Source organism: Gavia stellata, chromosome 16, assembly GCF_030936135.1.
Source record: "Gavia stellata isolate bGavSte3 chromosome 16, bGavSte3.hap2, whole genome shotgun sequence".
NCBI classification, from domain to species: Eukaryota; Metazoa; Chordata; class Aves; order Gaviiformes; family Gaviidae; genus Gavia; species Gavia stellata.
The window spans coordinates 19,941,904-19,960,201 of record NC_082609.1 but is presented as its reverse complement, the minus strand read 5'-3'; the positions used below and the strand labels follow the sequence as shown (position 1 = coordinate 19,960,201).

Here is an 18,298-nt window from a genome sequence, read left to right as displayed (position 1 = left end):
AACCCTGAAGGTAAACTGTGAAGTCAAGGAAAAAAAAAAGATTTAGCCAAGAACTCAAAACCACTATCACTGCACACATTCCCCTGCACAGTTCAATGAAACATAATAACGTAGCTTCATTTAATTTTATAGGACAGGTAAGAGATGTTTACTGGAATGTGCAGTGCTAGAGGTAGCTGTGCTTTGCAGCTGGCAATGAAGCGTTCAGCAAAATAAATGCCATGTTTGCACGGCTCCTGCTAAGAACCAACATGCTTCCTATCTTTAACATACACACCAGGTAGTTTGATAAGCTGTTAAAGAAATGAAGCCATTCTGGTAAAATTCTTGAAAAGCAAAATGACATCACTCCAGTCACCCAGCCTCCACCAGACTGGTGAGTTTGCTTAAGCACCAGATCCCAGGTGATTCCCAGCTCGGTGGATCCAGACAGCTCCAGATCCCAGAGACCTGTGATTTAGTGCATGGAGCCTCACAAGTAGGTTTTTAGTCCCAGGAGGACACCGCAAAGGCAGCTGGTAAGCACCTGTAATAATCAAACACTTCAGTAATTGTCAAGCTTTAACTAATCCACCCTCCAGACCAGCTCTGAAAGATGGTCCTGTGCTTAATTTTTCCTTCCTTTGAGCTCCTCCTTCCCATAGACTCTTGAGAGTCTTAGCAAATAACCTGAACCTGCTCATTCTAAAACTGATCCACATCCAAAAGCAAAGTTCCAACTTTGACCTTGTTGAAAAGAAAGACTGAAGAAAAAATAAACAACAGAAGGGATGTGACCCCCAACTTCCAGTTGCTGCTGCTCGTGTGAAAGGAGAGACCTTCTCCAAGCCGCTGTGCTCCGTCAAAGCACACTGGTGGAAGACACCAACGCCCTCACGCCACCAGCTGCCACAGCGCCCCGTGACTCCGCTTCCCACAGCTTTAATCGGTGCACGGGCCGAGGGGAAACAAGCAGCAGCATTAGCCATGCACGAACACAGCTGGAAGGCGTCGCAGGACAGGGCCTGGAGGGGCTTCCAGCCACAGCTTGGTCCGAAGGCGTGGAGCAGGCGTTTCTCCGGGCTCCTTCCAGGCTCAACGCAACAGCTCAAGACCATCTCCCATGGCCCTGCCAATGCAGCAGCGCTGCCAGGAAGGAGCCTTCAGCGCCAACATGGCGATGTCATTCCCCGAAGCTATATCGTCCCGGGCACAGCATTGACCTCGCTCCCGTTTGGCCTGGGACACGCTGCGGTAGGGAGGCGAGTGGCTGAGGCGCAGCCCCCACGAGTCACCCGCTGCAGCTCCGAGGGCCCCTCGCCGTTCCCGCCACCCGCTCCCCTCAAGAAGCTGCCTATGACGTCAGCAAGCCTCACAACGGCGTCACAAGGCACCCCCCCTACGTCCGCACTGCCCGTCCCCTCAGCGCCTTTAAGCCCCGCCCCCGCGCGGTGCCCGCTGGGTACTGTAGTCCGCGCGCCGCCGGTGGGGGGTGGGCTGAGGACTCCCGCACCCAGAGGCCCCCGCGCGGCCCCCGCCTCCGCGCACAACATGGCGGCGCGGGCGGGCCGGGGCAGCGGGCTGTGAGGGGCGCGGGGGGCGGGCGGGCTGCCCCGGGGCCCGCCGCGGCCGCCATGACCTACACGGCGGAGCAGCTGGACGGCGTGCGGAGGTGAGTGCGGTGCGGGGGCTCCGCGGGGCCGGGGCCGGGGCCGGGGCCGGGGCCGGGGGAGAGGAGCGCCTGAGGGAGCAGCGGGGGCCGGCTCGGGGGAGCAACTGCGGCTCGGTGACAGGCGGCGGGAGGCGATGGGTCTGGGGCCGGGGCTGGGGGGTAGGCCGGTGAAGATAACCTTGTGTACGCTTTTAGAATAAAGCGGTGTCGGAACTACTATGAAATTCTGGGGGTGGAGAGGGACGCCAGCGAGGAGGACCTGAAGAAAGCCTACCGCAAACTGGCCCTGAAATTCCACCCTGACAAGAACCGCGCTCCCGGAGCAACGGAAGCTTTTAAAGGTGAGGTGGGGGCTGGCCCGGTTTCGAAAGTCGTAAAGCAAGATGAAAACCAGGACAGACTGCCTCAGGCTTACAGTTCTGCACCTTACGTAAAGGCATCCTACAGGCCCATATAGCTTGTCGTTTTTACAGACAGATATGCGCCATCTCCACAAAATCCCACAGCTACTCGGGAAGATTTGCTTTTTAACCTTCAAAATATAGATTTTCATTAGAAGCAAAGGGAAACGTATCCCAAATCTCATTCCTAGGTACTGCTAAAGGTTCAGAATGATGCTTGGAAATCATACGGGCCGTGCAGGAGAGTGTTGTTGTGTAATCAATAACTGCTCTGTGTCGTAAATAAAATTTTATATGTAGCTATATATATATTTGCAAGCATATGAGATTCGAGTCCAGTATTCCGTGTCTGGACTTTTCAGTAATGTTGCAGTCTAAACCTGCATCAACAATGTTAGCATCTGAACTCTTACATATTTGCCTTTTCCATGCTGTGTTGCAGCTGTCTACAACAGCACTGTAAGGCAGTGTGAGGAAAGTAAGATATTCATTCATAGTCTATTAGAATAAGGAGTTCTTGAAGGGCTTTTCTTTGTTTTTTTGTGTTAGGGTTGTATTTCTCTATGAACTTGTTTACAGCTGGGTTCTGTCAAAGGTCGAGGAAGAAGATGAACCAAACAAATACTTCTGGGTGGTTTGATGTGAAGTGTGAAATAGATATGCTGTACAGCTTCACAAGCACCTCTGCTGACAGAAAAACTTGGAATATGGTTCTGCCTTTTAATTAGTCTCTGCAGTTATTAACTTTATATTAACTGTATGTTGTATACGGAGGTGCACTTCTATATCAGTGCTTAGTTAGATCTGATAAAATGTTACATTCTCACTCAATCTCTTGACTGAAGTGGGACTCTCTCACCTCGGTTTTACAGCTATTTCAACTCTCTCCATATACTTTAACACTTTTGTCTTTCTCCTGGTATCGGTGATAGCAGGAAATAGGTTCCATCACAGGTAATGCCAGTGTTGTAACATTTCTTTTACAAAGGCAGTTCTTTCAAAAGTAATTAAATCTTTGGTCAAGCACAAATTTTCTGTGCCTGTTTGGGCTCTTTTGCTACTCTGCGTATAAAAGTCTGAGATCTGGAAATACTGCGTGATATTCCTGTGTAACACTTCTTTTAATTCACTCTCCAGCAATAGGCAATGCTTTTGCAGTTCTGAGCAACCCCGAAAAACGATTACGATACGATGAATTCGGAAGTGACCAAGAGCGTGTCAGCACTGGCCAGGCCAGGCACTATAATTACTACACAGAATTCGAAGCAGACATTACACCAGAAGAAATATTCAATGTGTTTTTTGGTGGGCACTTTCCTACAGGTCAGTATCTGTCTGCAGTGTTTTTGAAATGCAATGAACTGACACTAGACCATAAAGGAAGTTCAGCTTCTCTTGGTACTTCTCAGGGAGTTGAAAAGAGCAAAAACGTTTTTGGATTTACTCTTTTCTCCCTTCCTAGCTTTTTATGCCTGAAAAAGATCCCTTAATGCATAGTTTATAAACTTCAGATTTTAGCAGCTCCGTTCCCCAGAAAAGCTAAAAGCCCAGCCTTGCTGTCCAGGAGTGCTCCTAGGAGAGAGAGCTGCTAGTGGGGCAGCCTCTCTCTGACAGTACTAGTTAGGGGTAAGAACATTTTAGTCTGGCAAGGGGTTAGGCTGTTTGATTCTTGGGTAGGCAACATTTTAATACCAGCTATAACTGAAGACCCTTCTTTTTGTTGTTGCTTTTATTCCCTCCGTTGTCTGAAGCCAGCAATGGTAGGTAGGTAAGGTAGGGAGGTAAAACGAGGTGTGAATGGGAAGGAAGCAGAGGTATCTTCGCTGATGGTGGTGTACCTGAGACACCTTACAGCACCTTCCAGTACAGCATGGCATTGGCTCCTGGCATTGGGGTCTCAGTGCCCCTATAACTATGAAAACACAGGAGTTCATTTGGCTTGCAGCAGCTTGCGTACTGTAAAGAAATTAAAACTTCTTAGCTTAGAAAGTGATGCCTGCCAGGAAAGACTGGCTGTTACTGGATATGCAGTATCCAGTAACAGAACAGTAGATCTGTACCTGTAGCAGCTCCATACAGGTCTCAGTCCAGCCTTGGTTTTTGTATTTGTAGTAAAAATAGAAATACACAGCAAGATCAGTGGAATACAGGTTTGCATTAAAAGTAAATCTGAAAGGTATGGTGAGCTCAAGGGTCTTCCTGGCAGTATCTAACAAATTGCTTTAGCACTCTTGTAAACCTTCTCGCCTTCAAGGCGTGGTATAAAGCAACACACACACCAGTTACTACAGCCTGAAGCCACAGACACAGGTAATTACTTACAAGCTCCCCATAACCTTAGTCTGTGTGGGAGTATCTTGCAGCTAAGGGGACCTCAAATAGTTTTCAAAATTTGATCAGTAGATGTTAAAAGTGAGCCAAACTCAGCATGGCCTAACTCCACACTGAGTTTGCAAGTTTTCCATTTCTGACATTGCAAGAAATTGCACCTGCATGTGCCTTTTGCCTGGGCCACCAGTGAAACTTTGCCCTTGTGGAACATGACTGCTACATAGCTGCGGGTGACAGGGATGCTTGGAGTTGAGGACAAGAAATTGAGGAGCTGCGGGAGGAATTTGGGTACTGGGCATGGCAGGTTTAACAGGTATGAAGAAGTAAAGGGGAATTTTTATGAAGTCGCAAAGAATACGAAAATAAAAAGATAATTTCATAGTAACAGGTGTCAGTAGTAGTTTTCTCACCAAAAAACTGTTTGGGTCTAAATTTCTCTACATTTTCCTAATCGAAAAGTGAGTTTTAAATTATGGAAGATCATCAGTTCAGTAGTTTTCCAAATAGGCAAAGTCCACACAGTTTCTACTTAGCAAGACAATTACTAGTAAGAGGGTGTCCAGATAGTTGATATAAAGAGAACGTTTCTTAAACTGTCATAATGTTGAGTAGGACTTGCGTGTGTGAGCTGAAGTTTGTGCTAAGCTTCAGTGTTGTGCTGTTTTTTGTTTTGTGATGCCTAGCTATCACCAGGCTTTCTGGAAATCGGAATACGAAACGTTGGTGTTAGGGTAAACTCCATCTGTATAGCTTTTGCAGGCAGGTTTATGGCTTTGTTTTTATCATGCTTTTTTCCTCCCTGGAAATTCAGTGGAAAAATATTAAAAGTTAAAATGTTAAATGTCGTAAGTCTAAAAGGAGACTCTCCACATGGCATAGTGTTGCAGTTATTGTGGGTAGAGGCTACAAGTTGAACTTTCTTCTCATAAAAAATAAATGCACATGGAAGGAAAGAAACTGCTGACAGAAATTCTTTGAAAAACTTAGGATTTGGGAAAACTCTTTTCTAGGCACCCTGCAAAAGCCATTCTTCTCTTCCCACACTTGCTTCTGTTTTTTCACAGTTTGATAAAATACTGTCTGAGCCGCGTTGAATGATAGAAACAAACTTTCTTTTTCAAGGAAGAGACTTTTCTCATTCAAGGCAGCCGCGTTTGGCTTTCTGTTGGAGCTGTGGCTGCAAACATGCCTAGGCCCTTGGAAAAATCTTTGAACAAGCAATGAAACAGATGTTTTGACACAATAGCAAAGGTCTCTTATGCCCAGGTTTCTTGCAGAATTCTTTGGGAAATTCAGAGAAAGGACAGTACAAGAGTGTAAAATAATGTGACATCCTTCCCAGGGCTTAAAAATAGATTTGCATTTCTGTTGTCATGATAAGGCCATAAATTTCAATTCTCTACTACAAAGACATTCTGAATTTCAAAAGAGGACAGCACAGCTATTATTAAGATATTCATATGGTGATAAAATCAGTTGAAGCTTCAAATCGAAACAGCATATGCAATTCTTTCCTCATTTTAGAATTTTTAAAAATAAATCAACTACATTCAGTGTGCAAGAAAGGAAATCCTGAATTGTACTCTTTTTTTACTCAAAAAGCTATTTTTTAAATCTCTTTCCTTATTACAAAATCATTCAGTGAAACTATTGTTTGAAGGAAGAGGAAGTAGAAATGAGTGTAGAAGACCATATTCAGTAATTATGGGAAGCCATAATTCATGGCCTGAGTCTGGTGAAGGAAATTAATTTTCCTGCTTAGAGCCTGGGGGTGCAACACAAGCTACAGCCTTGCAAATGAATTTGACAAAAACAATATTAAAAGATCAGATACAGTAATAAAAATTATAGCATGTTTCTGCAGTTTGGTTTAAATTAAGGTGGACTTAGGACAAACTTTACAATTTCTCTAGTGCACTTTTTGGAACGATGTAGTATTTTGACATTTAAATCTGAGCTGTGTTTGCGCTTTTTAATCTCCAGTCTCACAACTGTAATTCAGGCCATGTAGCATAAGCCTGGATAATCAACTAGAATCTCTGAGAAATACAGGTGAGTACCAGCAGCTGGATGAAAATTATGACTCTCCCTTGGTTTCTTTCAACAGGAAATATCCATATGTTCTCAAATGTAGCCAGAGATGCGCACTATTATCCACGGAGGCACCGAAATGAAAGAGCATGGACGCAGGAGCAAGAGGAGGAAGAAAACAGGCCACAGGTAGCCAGGAGGAGGGATCTCTTGGGCTTAAATATTTCACCAGGGTGAGGGGTCCACTTACACATCTGAAGCCAGGACAAACAGTCAGTGTTTATCCTCAAGTGCTGCAGCCAAAACGGATGTTTTCAAAAGTAACTAGATGGTCTTTTATTAATCGCTACTTTAAAAATACATTGTATTGACAGGATTACAGGCCCTGGAGTTTCTGTCACCGAGTGTTTTGCTGGTGCTTGCTTTTTGCAAGCCCTAATGGTTTGGTAATCCAACAACAATTAGTCCAAATGTGGACTGATAATGGATATGGAAGTACTGGCTTGTCCTCATGGCTAGTTTAATGCTTCCGTAAATTAGCACACAGTTTCTGCCCAGGTGCTGCCCAGGCTTTTTCCAGCCCTGGGGCAGGATGGGTCTGTGATACTTTTCTACCAACTGAAACCTTCAGATGAGACACAAGGTGTCATTTGTTGCTAACGCACGTACACACATGCCACCTGCCTTGGAAAAATCTTCCTCTGGAGGCAATCTGTTAACCTAACAAGATCGTTCTCCAAGGAAGAGGATTTTTCCCTGTGAGTCTCTTATAGTCAGGCTCTGAAAAAAACCTGATACAGCCTATAGACAGCTAAGCTAGGGCAAATGAATCCCACCTACTACTGCGTCAGGTTTTCTCGCTGCTATCCCACGGCAGAGAGCAAAATGTAAATAGCTGCATACTATATTTTGCTCCTGATTAGAAAAGGCATTTTAGAAGGGCGGTTTAAAAATCAAATGAAGAGCAGAAGTAAAGGTCTGTGTTTTCTCTGTGGCTATCAGAACTCTTTGGTCCATTGATATTTTTTTCCCACTCTTGTTCTACTAAATTCATCCAAACAAAAAACCCCAAGTGCTTGCATCCTGTCCCAAGTTACACTGCATATGGTCTCTTAACCCTTTACTTTTCAGCCATTTTATCCAGTGTTTGAACAGAGATTGAGATTTTTAGAATGCATGAAGCAAACTTCAGAAGATGCACGGAAAGCCGTAGGCACAGATGGGAATTGCAGTGTGTTCCTGCAGTTTGGATTGTCAGCTGGTCACTGACAGGACAGCGCTGTGGGCATCTATCACCTCATGGAGGAAGCTGTAGATGAAAGAAATATCATGAAAATATAATTGAAAGAAAATGGCTTTAAAGAGTTTTCTGAGATTATTAATAAAGGTTATTTTGAAGTTAAAATGTCATCACTCTCAAAATTCGGAAGTGCTTCCTCTTTTTTTTTTTGTTTTCAGTTTACATTTAATACATTGTTGATCTAGGATAGATAGCCTGGTTTCTGTGAACAGATGCATCCTTTTCCATCTGTATCTTTTCTTGACTACTAATTGTTGTTGTTCTTTTCAGAATTCATATTCTGCGTTTATTCAGTTGATGCCGGTTTTCATAATAATAATAGTGTCAGTTATAACTCAGCTTATGGCCACAAATCCACCCTACAGCCTATTCTACAAATCGTAAGTCATTTAAAAACATTTTTCGGGTCTTCCGTGTTTGCGATAAGGAGGTAGACAGAAGTTGGACTTGATAGCAAAATGCATGTTAGTGTTCTGTTCTGCTCTTTCTAGAACATGTTATCAATTTGTAAAGAAGGAAATACCAACAGTCTCTATTGACGAGTTCTCCTAAGCATTATCGCTATGAAGTTAACTGTGGTGTGCTTTTTTGTGCTGTATGCTGAGCAAACAGAGGCTCTGAGCCAGAAAGCTTTCTCAACTGGTGTGAAATGTTTTTCCACGGTGATACAGTAGCAGGAATGTGGGTGTAGCTCAGCTACAGTGCTGATCAGCCTCTGGTCTGCCCAGCCCCCAGGGATCTGTGTGACCACCACTGAGGTTCGGATGTAAAGCAATTAAGAAATGAAGCTTGCTGTTTGCAGTATAAATCCCAATCTGCTCTGGAGCCTGAATTCCACTGGAAGAATTGTCAAGCTCCACAAATCATTAAAGCCTTGAAATGCCCTGGTTTAACGTTTGTAAAGAAGCAGGACCCTGGGCTTGCAGAGGGCAAACTGAACTGGTCAGCTCTGGAAGCAGAAGGAACGCCACCAGGCGTAATCTGAGTTTGTGGGGCGGAGGAGCACCCACTTGTTCCTCTCAGCATCCTGTGCTGGGAGGAGGGAAGCTCTCCAGTGGAAAAGAGCTGACCGGTTCAGTTACCTTCACTGGCTTTTACGGAGATAGGTGTGGGAGTCAGCAGGTTTTGGAGAACCTGCTGCACACAGCAGTAGCAGAGTGCTCCAAACACTCCCCTTGCACCCTTCTAGGAGCAAAACTACTTAGGGTGAGGCCTGTATCTTCTCCACTGTCATAGTAGCTCAACACCCTTTATCATTTTTTACCACAAGATGTCAATGTGTAGACCAAGCACAAGAACAAGAGGGTGGTTGGGTTTTGGGTGGTTTTTTTTTTTCCAGAGAGTGTTTTTGCTATCTGCCAGTCCCACGTGAAACCTCCCACACTGCCCCCAGAGCAGCTAATCTCTCCTGCTTTTCTTCGCTACCTCCCCTTCTCCTGTTGATTTGAGATAGTCAGGTCTGAGCCTGGTACACAGTTACGCTCTTTCTCTAAATCGTATCCCTAAAAAAACTAACAGCCTAAAAACTAAAAGAAATTGTTTATCTAAAGAGAGCGTACACCTCTGAGACACAGCAAGAGAGAAGGAAAAGAGGAGTCCAGGAAATAGAAGGGGCAACCTGGATTCCATTAAGTAGAGTGTAACCTACTTGTGTTTTGGCTGCCTGCCTCTTTCTCTGGGCAGTGATTTGAAAAAACGCCTGAGTATCTTTGCTCAAATAAGGAAATTCAGTATACGAGTATCTTTTCATCCAGTGGCTGTGTCAGAGTGGCTAATTCTACCTACAGGATATTCTTCGGGGTATTCCACGGTCCGCTTCGCTTACTGATGGTTATAAAACCCTGAAGGGAAGTGTAACTAGAATCTCCCCTGCAAATTCTTACTTCTACTAAAGGATCCAGAAACCGGGAAAATCCAGATCCAATTGCGTTATGCCCTAAGCAATACTAGGGCCATATGCCTTTCCTATAATCTCTATATTTGTCATCAATTCCCATGGATTTCTGGACCTAGCTTGCCAGAAATTACCAGCAAACAGAAGAAAGTATGTGGAGCTTCCGGTCACAGATAAAATTTGCTCTTCTGTTTTGGAAGTGTCGTGACTGAGCTGTTGAGAACAAACACAGTGTTTGGGAGGAACAGTGTCAGCTCTAAGTCAGTTCTTTGTAGATATCTCCAAATATTAGATATTTTCCTGCGGTTTTTAGCGAAGGGGGTGAATTCTGTTTGTAGTGCACAGCTTGCTGTGCCTGAGACTTGTAATTTCCTTATTGGATGGTTGAGGGAGCTATAGTCCTGCAGAAAGTAACTGTGAAGAAGTTGTAAATACTGTCCTCTGGAAATGCTAATATGGAGAAACATCTCCTGACTTCTTTATATTTGAACTGCTAAAAAATCTGTTTTCTCCATGATGTTTTCACAGGTCCATAGGCCATGTTATTGGTAGAGAAACAGAGAACTTGCAGGTGCCTTACTATGTTGATAAAAACTTTGAAAAGAATTATCAAGGAGCAGAACTTCAAGAGCTAGAGAAAACCGTTGAAAAAGATTACATAGACTATATTCAGACCAGCTGCTGGAAGGAGAAACAGCAAAGTAAGTTATTTTTGTTACAAGCGTGTGCCTACAGCCCATCAGTAGTTGTATGATGGCTATGCTTCACAAAGCACTGCCGTTTTTAGCCTCATTTTCCGATGCTTACAACATGTCAAACCTTGCACTGGTATTTCTCACATCTGCTCTTAACTCTGAATTTGCTATTCTTGGTGGTCTGTCAAAATTAATTTTAGGTGATTCTGAGAGACAAGTGGAAAGTAGATTTCACCATTTGAGGCATTTTTTTCCACTGAGTTTTTATGCTTGACTAACTCTTAGTGATGATGTTTTAAATGTGTAATCCACCACATTTATCTAGGTCTGACAGATTGCTAGGGCTAGAAAAGATCTTGAGACATCACCTATTCCATGTTTCCTTTGCTGGAACAGAATCATTTTTGCTTCAACTGGCTCCACGAGAAGATTATCTAATTTCAAAACTTCATCAGAAGGAGAGCCTGTAACTTATTCAGGTGCTTTTGGTAATCTTGCAGTGTTACTGGTATCAGTTTTCAAAGAGCGTGCTTCTGTGCTTGTTTTGTGCACTTATTTGCATTTTCTATCTTTAGATGAGTTTGAGGTGATGTTTTTCACCATAGTCAAGATTGTCTTTTAAAAACGAGAATTGAATGCAGAAAGGGAGAACACAAAAATGCAAGCATTGAAAATCATTATTCTCACGTCAGTCCTAAGTCGATCAGTGGCACATGTAAAGACATGTATTTTAACCCCATATTGTATTATTTGTTAATTACTACGCTTCTAGTTCATTTAAAATAGAGGCAATGCCTACTTCTTTTATAACTGTACAAAATAACAGAAATCAAATCACAAGGGCTAGCTGAAGTTGGGATGTTGTGACTGATTTGTTTCAGCTGAAGAACTTGCCACCTTCAAATGAGTAAACACAAACTACTGCTGTGCATAAAGCAAACTGGAAGAAGTTGTTTCTGTGTAAATGTTTAATAGTAGCAGGCAAGCTGCTTCCACACACTAGTAGGGCTTTCTGAATTGCTCCGTGTAAAACAGTCTTAGCACACTACTGAAAAGTGACTTGGCACTTGTTTACAGTTTCTTTACCAATTGCATCATCATGGAAGCATACACTTAGTCTAAACAAGACTTGTTTAATCCTGTGCTAGAGGTAACAATAGTGTTGCTGACTCCAAACTATTTACAGGTTTTTGATGGGAAGAGTTGTTTTGTTTTCATCCAGAGACTGTTTTGGTTTATTTTACATAAAAGTTACTCATTTTCCTTTTAAAGAGAAATATACAGATGTAGGCTCTGCAGTTAGTAAAGAAAAGAACCCATAATACAAGACGATAAAAATCCCAAACAATCCCTTGGGTTTTGGTGTGCTTGACTTGTGATTTCTGAGCATCTGTGGCTGGCGGTAGCAGCCTCTAGGTATAATGTGGCTGTTAATAACCGTAACTGTAGGCTTCATGCGTAGGCTTGCTATTGGGATAGAATTTATTTCTTACCAAAAAAACCTTTTAATTGACCTTGTGCAACTGAAATTTGCCATATTGTCTCTTTCACGTAGACCTTGAGCTAAGGAGTGCTGCGCCCCAAAATGGGCAATGGGGTTTGCAAGTTTGAAAAGACTGGTAATCAGAGAGGGGGAGATGATCCAGCATCAAATGCCAAGTAATGCCTGCAAAACAGTGCTCCTCTGGAGCTTTTTACACTTAGTGACTTTATTAGTCACACATCTGCAAATACATTTACAACGTCCACAATTAGCAGTAGCCTGAGGAGACCACTGTAATTAAAAAAAAAAACAAAACCACCAAACATTTTCAGAATGATTACCATCTAGGCCAGCGAGCAGGTAATGAGCGCAGCTGAGACTGTGCTAACATTAGTACAGCCAAGTTTGTAAAAATAAACTGTGAGTACAAGATGGAGTGCTGGGGAAAAGTTGTCTGGAGATGTTGAGACAGTTCTTAGTCAGCTGTTGCTTTGTAACTTTGGTCCGTTAATTCTTGTTTAACTTCATGTGGTCAACTTTTTTTTTTTGGTCAGTTAAATGTCTATTAATAGTATGTTTGTTTTGTTTACTGAGGGTGCATTTCTCTTTAGCCTGAGCAAAATGGACGTAGTTATATAGGAACAGATTGATTTTTAAAGTCCTTGATTTTATGACTTGAAAAGTGTTACCTGGTGTCCAACTACCTTCATGAAAACTTCAAAAGTGATATATCGGTATCGTGTTCAGCCAGTCACTTTTATACTGCTGCAGTAGACGGCGTTCCTCCCTTCACAGCAGAATAGTGTGTAAAAGTTGCATATGCTGTGGTTTTTGGTCTTCTGACATCTTTGATACTGTTAAGTACAAAAAGCACGTCCCAGGTTTTTGCAGGAGATCATTCAGCTGGGATGGCACAATTGTAAAGTAAGACTGCAAAGAGCTCTGAGTTGTAGAAAATTACAGAGAGGCAACTGAAAACAGAGAGAAGAAGGATACGTAGTTGGAATTAGGTATTTTAGAAGTTCCTTAAAAAGCACGAACAACTCTCTGTAAAAGATTGAAAAACATAAGAAACCAACATGACAGAATGAATGCTGTCAAAAGCACAAACATTTACAGTGAATAATTTTGCCCAATTGGATAAGTGTAAACTAAGATTCTTCGCTGCGGAACTCCAGGGACTCTGGACTCGGAGACAATTAGCCGAGTCTAGTTTTGCTGAAGGCTTGTCGAGGCTATGTGCCCAGCACTACTTCAGTGGCATTTTAGACATAAAACCTGAAAATTGATTCCCGATCTAAAATACAGTGTTCATGCCTGTCAGTTTGTAAAGCTTTTCAGTAAATAGGTGGAGGGTTAAATGGCTTTAAATTTCAGTGGGACAGAAGACCTAAGGTATGAAAGGACCTATTGAAGTTCTTTCCACTCTGAATGATTTTGTAAAATGAGGGACTGTAAGGTGTATAAAAGCTCTTTGAAAAATTGAGTGCCATCAGGTAGCCTGTGCTTAGGGAAATTTTGACCTTGTCAGAAACAAATTACTGCTGTTCTCTTAGGTGCATCTAATCCTGGATCTAAATTATTCTTCAGGGAGAAAGCTATATTAAGACTTCCTTAGCTAATCAGCAAAAGAAACTTCTCTGAATTACTGGGAGGGAATAATTTAAACAATGGGAATATTTCAGTTTTGAGAAGAAGGGGAAAAAAATATGCAAAGTACGTTCGAGATTGTATTGTTAATAAAAGGACACACAGGCCTTTCAGACAAGTCCCTCAGCTAGCTGTACACCTTCCTGTAATCAATACCAAAAAAAAAAAAGAAAAATAATTTGTAATGCCTTCTGGGCAAACCTCTTGCCAGACAGAGTTTGAATTCTGAGAAGTGCAACATCAAAAAAACCCAATTATCTATACCTTAAAGTATGTATTTGGATGGGTACTCCGGGCCCTTGCAGACTGGATCTGCCAAAGGACTTGCGTTTCTCAGTTATGTGGGCAGGGGTGTGCGTCTTGTAGTTCCTGCTTCACGTGTGAGGCTGCAGGCGGCTGACACAGCCCCAAGGCAGCGATAGGAAAAGTAGTCATAAGGCTCTGTCCTTCTGGCTTGTCGCTTAAATATCACCGATAGATGCGGAATTACCCCCCTCGCCAGTCTGTCCCTGGTGACACCTCAGTAAGGATCAATGCACGAGGAGGTGAGAGCTATTAAAATGTAAATAGCTGTGCGGCAGACCAAATGGTATCCTACTAGCCCCTTTTTATGCACAGTTTAAATATATACATATATTTTAAAGCAATCACCTCTTTTTTAGATTGTTAACATAATTTTAAATCTTATGTGACTTCTAAGCTGTATTTTTATAGTTTGTGTTTTCTTTGTAGACAGTAATAATCAGTCTTATTTTTTGGTTTGGTTATTGTCCTACTAGTTCACTGGTAGAGAGGGTTATTATAACTGTTTGAGTTTTCAAGCAATTATGAAAATGCTTTTTTCTTAAGTAGCTAGCCTGGTTAAACCTGATGGCCTCTCTTTCAAGAAAGTTGTTAACATGCCCAGTTTCACTGAAACAAGGTAAATTAAAAAAAAAAAAACACCATGCCACAAGGATAACAAAGCACTGACAAACAGTTCTGTAAAGCAGGCTCACAACTTCATCCTAATATATATTTTTTTCATCTTTCAGAGTCTGATTTGTCAAATTTGGCCAAGCTATACAGAGATGAGCGCTTAAAACAGAAAGCAGAATCACTGAAACTTGAGCACTGTGAGAAGCTCTCCAGTCTGATTGGAATGCACAAAGGGGGCTGACCAGGACACACACTTTCTGTAGTTTTATTTATTGCTGTTTTAACTTACGTTTTTATTTTCCTTTGTATAAAAAGGGAAGGAGTCTGTTGTAAAGAGTCTGAACATTCAATTCCTTCTGCATATAGTGCAGAGATGGGCCAACACAAGCTGTAAAGCAGGTGTTTGCTGTGATGTACTGTACACTATATTTGGTTCCAAGGACCAGTAGCACTTTGTAAATGAATTCCCTGGGAGACGCTATTAGTTTGGAACCTGTCTTCATCGGTAGTTTGTCTGCCATCCAAACGGTATATACTTCCCAGGAGAGCAGAGAAATGTCTTCGCTTTCTGTATTTTACATGGACCTGCAATTCACTCGATGATAGGAACAGCGTAGTTCCCAGTATCAAACAGGCTAGCCTTCTCCTGCTGATACCAAGCGGATGTCCTGGCTTCTGCAGTGGTTTGTAAGGAGAATTTAGACGGACAGCGGCGTGTTTCCTGGTGTCCGAGTGTAGTACGAAATGCTTCATTCAGAAGAGTCAAGTACCTGCCTCAGGTGAGCCCGTGAGCAGGCTCCCGGCTCTCCCTGCTGTCAAAGGGACGTAACCCTGTGCTTGCCTGACAGGAGGGCCGTGCCGGTTCTGTTCCTCGGTGAGACAACACGCTGAGAGGCCAGCGGCAGCATCCAACAAGAAGATGAGAGTCTGTGAATTGCAGCAATTCCAGTGTCTGCCAGACTGTAGAGAAAGGACAACCGTATTTATTTCCTCATATGTTTTCAGTGGCATATTTTTAAGCAGGCTGTTTAATTCTGATTTTTATCTGCAAACTCTTCTCCAGCTGTTACAGGGGTCCTGCTTTTTCTGGTACAGTTTTGATGTAGCATATTTTTACTCTGTTGAGCAGTTATGAATGTTTCACTGTAGAGATTAGTATTGCAAAGAAAAAGATCCGTGTAGTAGTGTCCTGTTTTTTCTTGATCCTCCTTTACGAAACCAGGCATTTAAAGGCAGATTGAGGATGGGTTATACTCATCAGCAGCAGGGAACAGAGCATCGTTGCTCCAATCGAGCATCTTTAACCTCCTGAGCCGGTTTCTGTGGTGGGGTGTCGCGGGTGTGTACCACACGTGGCATGAACTGTTCTTACACAGGACATCTCCAAGCGGTACAGGCGCTGGAGGTGCAGGCTTCTGCCCCCACTTCCTCATGTGGGGACTTGGCGTAGCCGCAGCAGAGGCAATGCTCGCCTCTCTGACGTGGAGGTACGTGTCTATTAAAATTAACAACTCTCCGTTGTTGCCCCCGTTCCTAAAACTCGCTACGAGTAGCGCAGGACGCCACTGATGGCCTCGGCTTAAACCTAGGAAAGCAAAAGTGCTCAAAATTTTGAGAAATGCCAGAATTAAAACTGCCTTTAAACCTCCAAGTCTCCACGTGCCTGGGTGTTACGGTGCAGCCTGCCCCTGCACCGAGGGTGTCCCGCTGGCATGATGCACAAGGCGGCTGTACTGGGAGCGGGGGACTGCGCCTGCAGGTACCAGAATGTGTCCCTGTCCTGTCTGTCACGGCGGCGCGAGGTTGAGCAGCAAACGAAATGGGAGCTGCGGGAAGAGAAGCTTTTCCACTGGTCTGCACCAAAGGCGGGGTGTTTGTTTTGGGTTTTGAGACTTGGTGCTTCTGCAGATGAGACGTACACATCACGCGTATGATGAGACCATTGCAACTACGGCAATGCTGCTGCTATGAAATGGTGGGGCGCTTAAAAAAAATTAAAGAACTACATAGTGGCTCCTTAAAATAGCATTTTCACGTTAACGTTTTTTCCCCGTTGGGCAACTTTATAGGAGCGCTTGGGGAAGTTGAGCAGAGTTTGTCAGCCGCTCGGGGCGGGAGGAGCGCCAGTAAAAAAGGCATTGAGAGGGGGTTGTTGTGAAGTATCTTTAGTGTGAGAGTCTAAGGGCAAAAAGGTTTGATTTGCTTATTCTATATTGGTAATGTGGCTGGCAGTAGGACAGGTGGCCTTAATTCTGGTATTTCCCAGTTTTGAGCGCATAATGAGTGTGTATAAAAAGCAAAATTCTTTTAATGTTGCTTTTTATATATTAAATGGTTTGTAGAATATATTTGAAATATATTAAAGTGGTTGGACTTTGCTCCAGGTTTGGTGTCTTCCCTGTTATTCCCGTTTGACTCCCATGGCTGTAAGGTGATATAGGTGGGGAGACCAAACACGACTTTACTGGACCTGCCATCTCTACGGAGCTTGAATTCATACGTAGCATTTTACGCTTAAAATAGATCGCACCTTCCATCCAAAGATCTCAAAGTGCTTCATGGAGGTGGGAGACCTCCTGTGAGCAGCACAGTGGTTTTAAGAGCCTTCTCTGTGACGAGGAAAGAGGTCGGGGTGAAGCGGAAGATGAGACCGAAAGGTAAAACTATCTCAAAGAGACATAAGATGTTCTTCGTTCATAATCGCAGCCGAGGGTGTTACGGGTGCCTGACTGTGCGCCGGTGCTGTGAGCGTTTGGCTCCAAAATGTCTTCGGTGATAAACAGGAGTAGTTCTTTTTGTCAAGCGCTGACGTCCTACTCAAGAAAGGGGGAAAAAACCCAAGGAAAATCGTTATCTCGTGCCCGCCGTCGTTGAAATGCGTTGCTGTCATCAACCAAAGGTTCCTTGCCAAAATGCGATTGACTTCTAATTATTTCTTGGGTCTCTAAAGGGAGAAGGCGGCGTTCCCTGAGCAGACGTGGTTCCCTCGGAGCCGGCACCCAGCGCTGCCGCCGTCCCCGGGTGCTGGGTGGGGTGCTCTCATTTCTTGGGGGGACTTGCAAATGGGTGTTTGTGTATATATATATATATATGTATGTATTTTTTTTAATGAAAGACTTGACTGAGCCTGTCTGTACCGTGCCAAACGCCTGACTGAGACAAGAGGTAACTGTGCCATCCGCGAGCTCGTTCCATGCGAAATGGCCGCGGCAGCATCCGCGGGGATGGGCGAGGAACCCACCGCCGTTCCCAGGCGGGGGCTCGCCCGCCAGAGCCGCGGCTGTTCCCCGGGGACCTCGGTGGAGGCTGAGCCCTTCCCCCGGGCTCCGCAGCCGTGGCCCTGCCGCTGCCTCGGGGGGACGGGGCGCTGGGGGACTGCGGGCCGCGGCCCCTTTAAGGGCGGGGAAAGGGGGGGGGGACGCGTTGCTAGGAGACGGGGAAGGCGCATTGACGGCGGCCGCCATTTGCCGCGGGGGTGCGGAAGATGGCGGCGGGTGCTGCGGCCTCGGGCTGCCGCCAACCGCGGCGCCTCCCCCGAGGTACAGGCGGCCCCCAGCGAGCGCCGGGGCCGGGAGCCGAGGACCGGAGCCGGGAGCCGAGCACCGGGGCTGGATTCGGCGGGGGGTGGGGGGCGGCTGCCTCCCCTCCCTGACGACGGGGTGCCCCCGCCCAGGGCCTGCTGCTCTGGGGGCGGGGCCTCGGAGGAGGGAGGGGCCTGGAGTCACGCCCTCCCTTGGAGGGCTGGGCCTGCGCAGGCCACGCCCTCTCATTGGAGGGCGGGGCTTGCTCAGGCCACGCCCCCGTGCGCAGGGCGCGGCACACGTGGCGCAGGGCCCCGGCCCCGCAGGGCAGAGCCGTATTCGGGGGTCGCAGCCCCGAAATAACGCCTGTGTCATGGGCAGCATCCCCCCTGCTCCGCCGTGTGCCGAGCCCGGGCCCGCGCT

At 44.8% G+C, this 18,298-nt stretch overlaps 1 protein-coding gene across 1 annotated transcript; it reads left to right on the top strand.

Annotated features, from left to right (window-relative positions):
* The first annotated feature begins 1,608 nt into the window (after positions 1-1,608).
* On the top strand, positions 1,609-16,733 carry DNAJC18 (DnaJ heat shock protein family (Hsp40) member C18). The gene is made up of 7 exons (XM_059825278.1): positions 1,609-1,651; positions 1,847-1,992; positions 3,190-3,375; positions 6,491-6,603; positions 7,985-8,094; positions 10,137-10,309; positions 14,471-16,733. The coding sequence occupies exons 1-7, from the start codon at positions 1,614-1,616 to the stop codon at positions 14,593-14,595; spliced, it is 891 nt and encodes a 296-aa protein (XP_059681261.1). The 5' UTR covers positions 1,609-1,613; the 3' UTR covers positions 14,596-16,733.
* Positions 16,734-18,298: the final 1,565 nt, after the last annotated feature.

Coding starts and splice junctions, on each gene's coding strand:
- DNAJC18 (XM_059825278.1), top strand. CDS start 1,614: ATGACCTACACGGCGGAGCAGCTGGACGGCGTGCGGAG. Junction 1,652..1,846: donor CAGCTGGACGGCGTGCGGAG/GTGAGTGCGGTG, acceptor GTACGCTTTTAG/AATAAAGCGGTGTCGGAACT. Junction 3,376..6,490: donor TGGTGGGCACTTTCCTACAG/GTCAGTATCTGT, acceptor TTCTTTCAACAG/GAAATATCCATATGTTCTCA.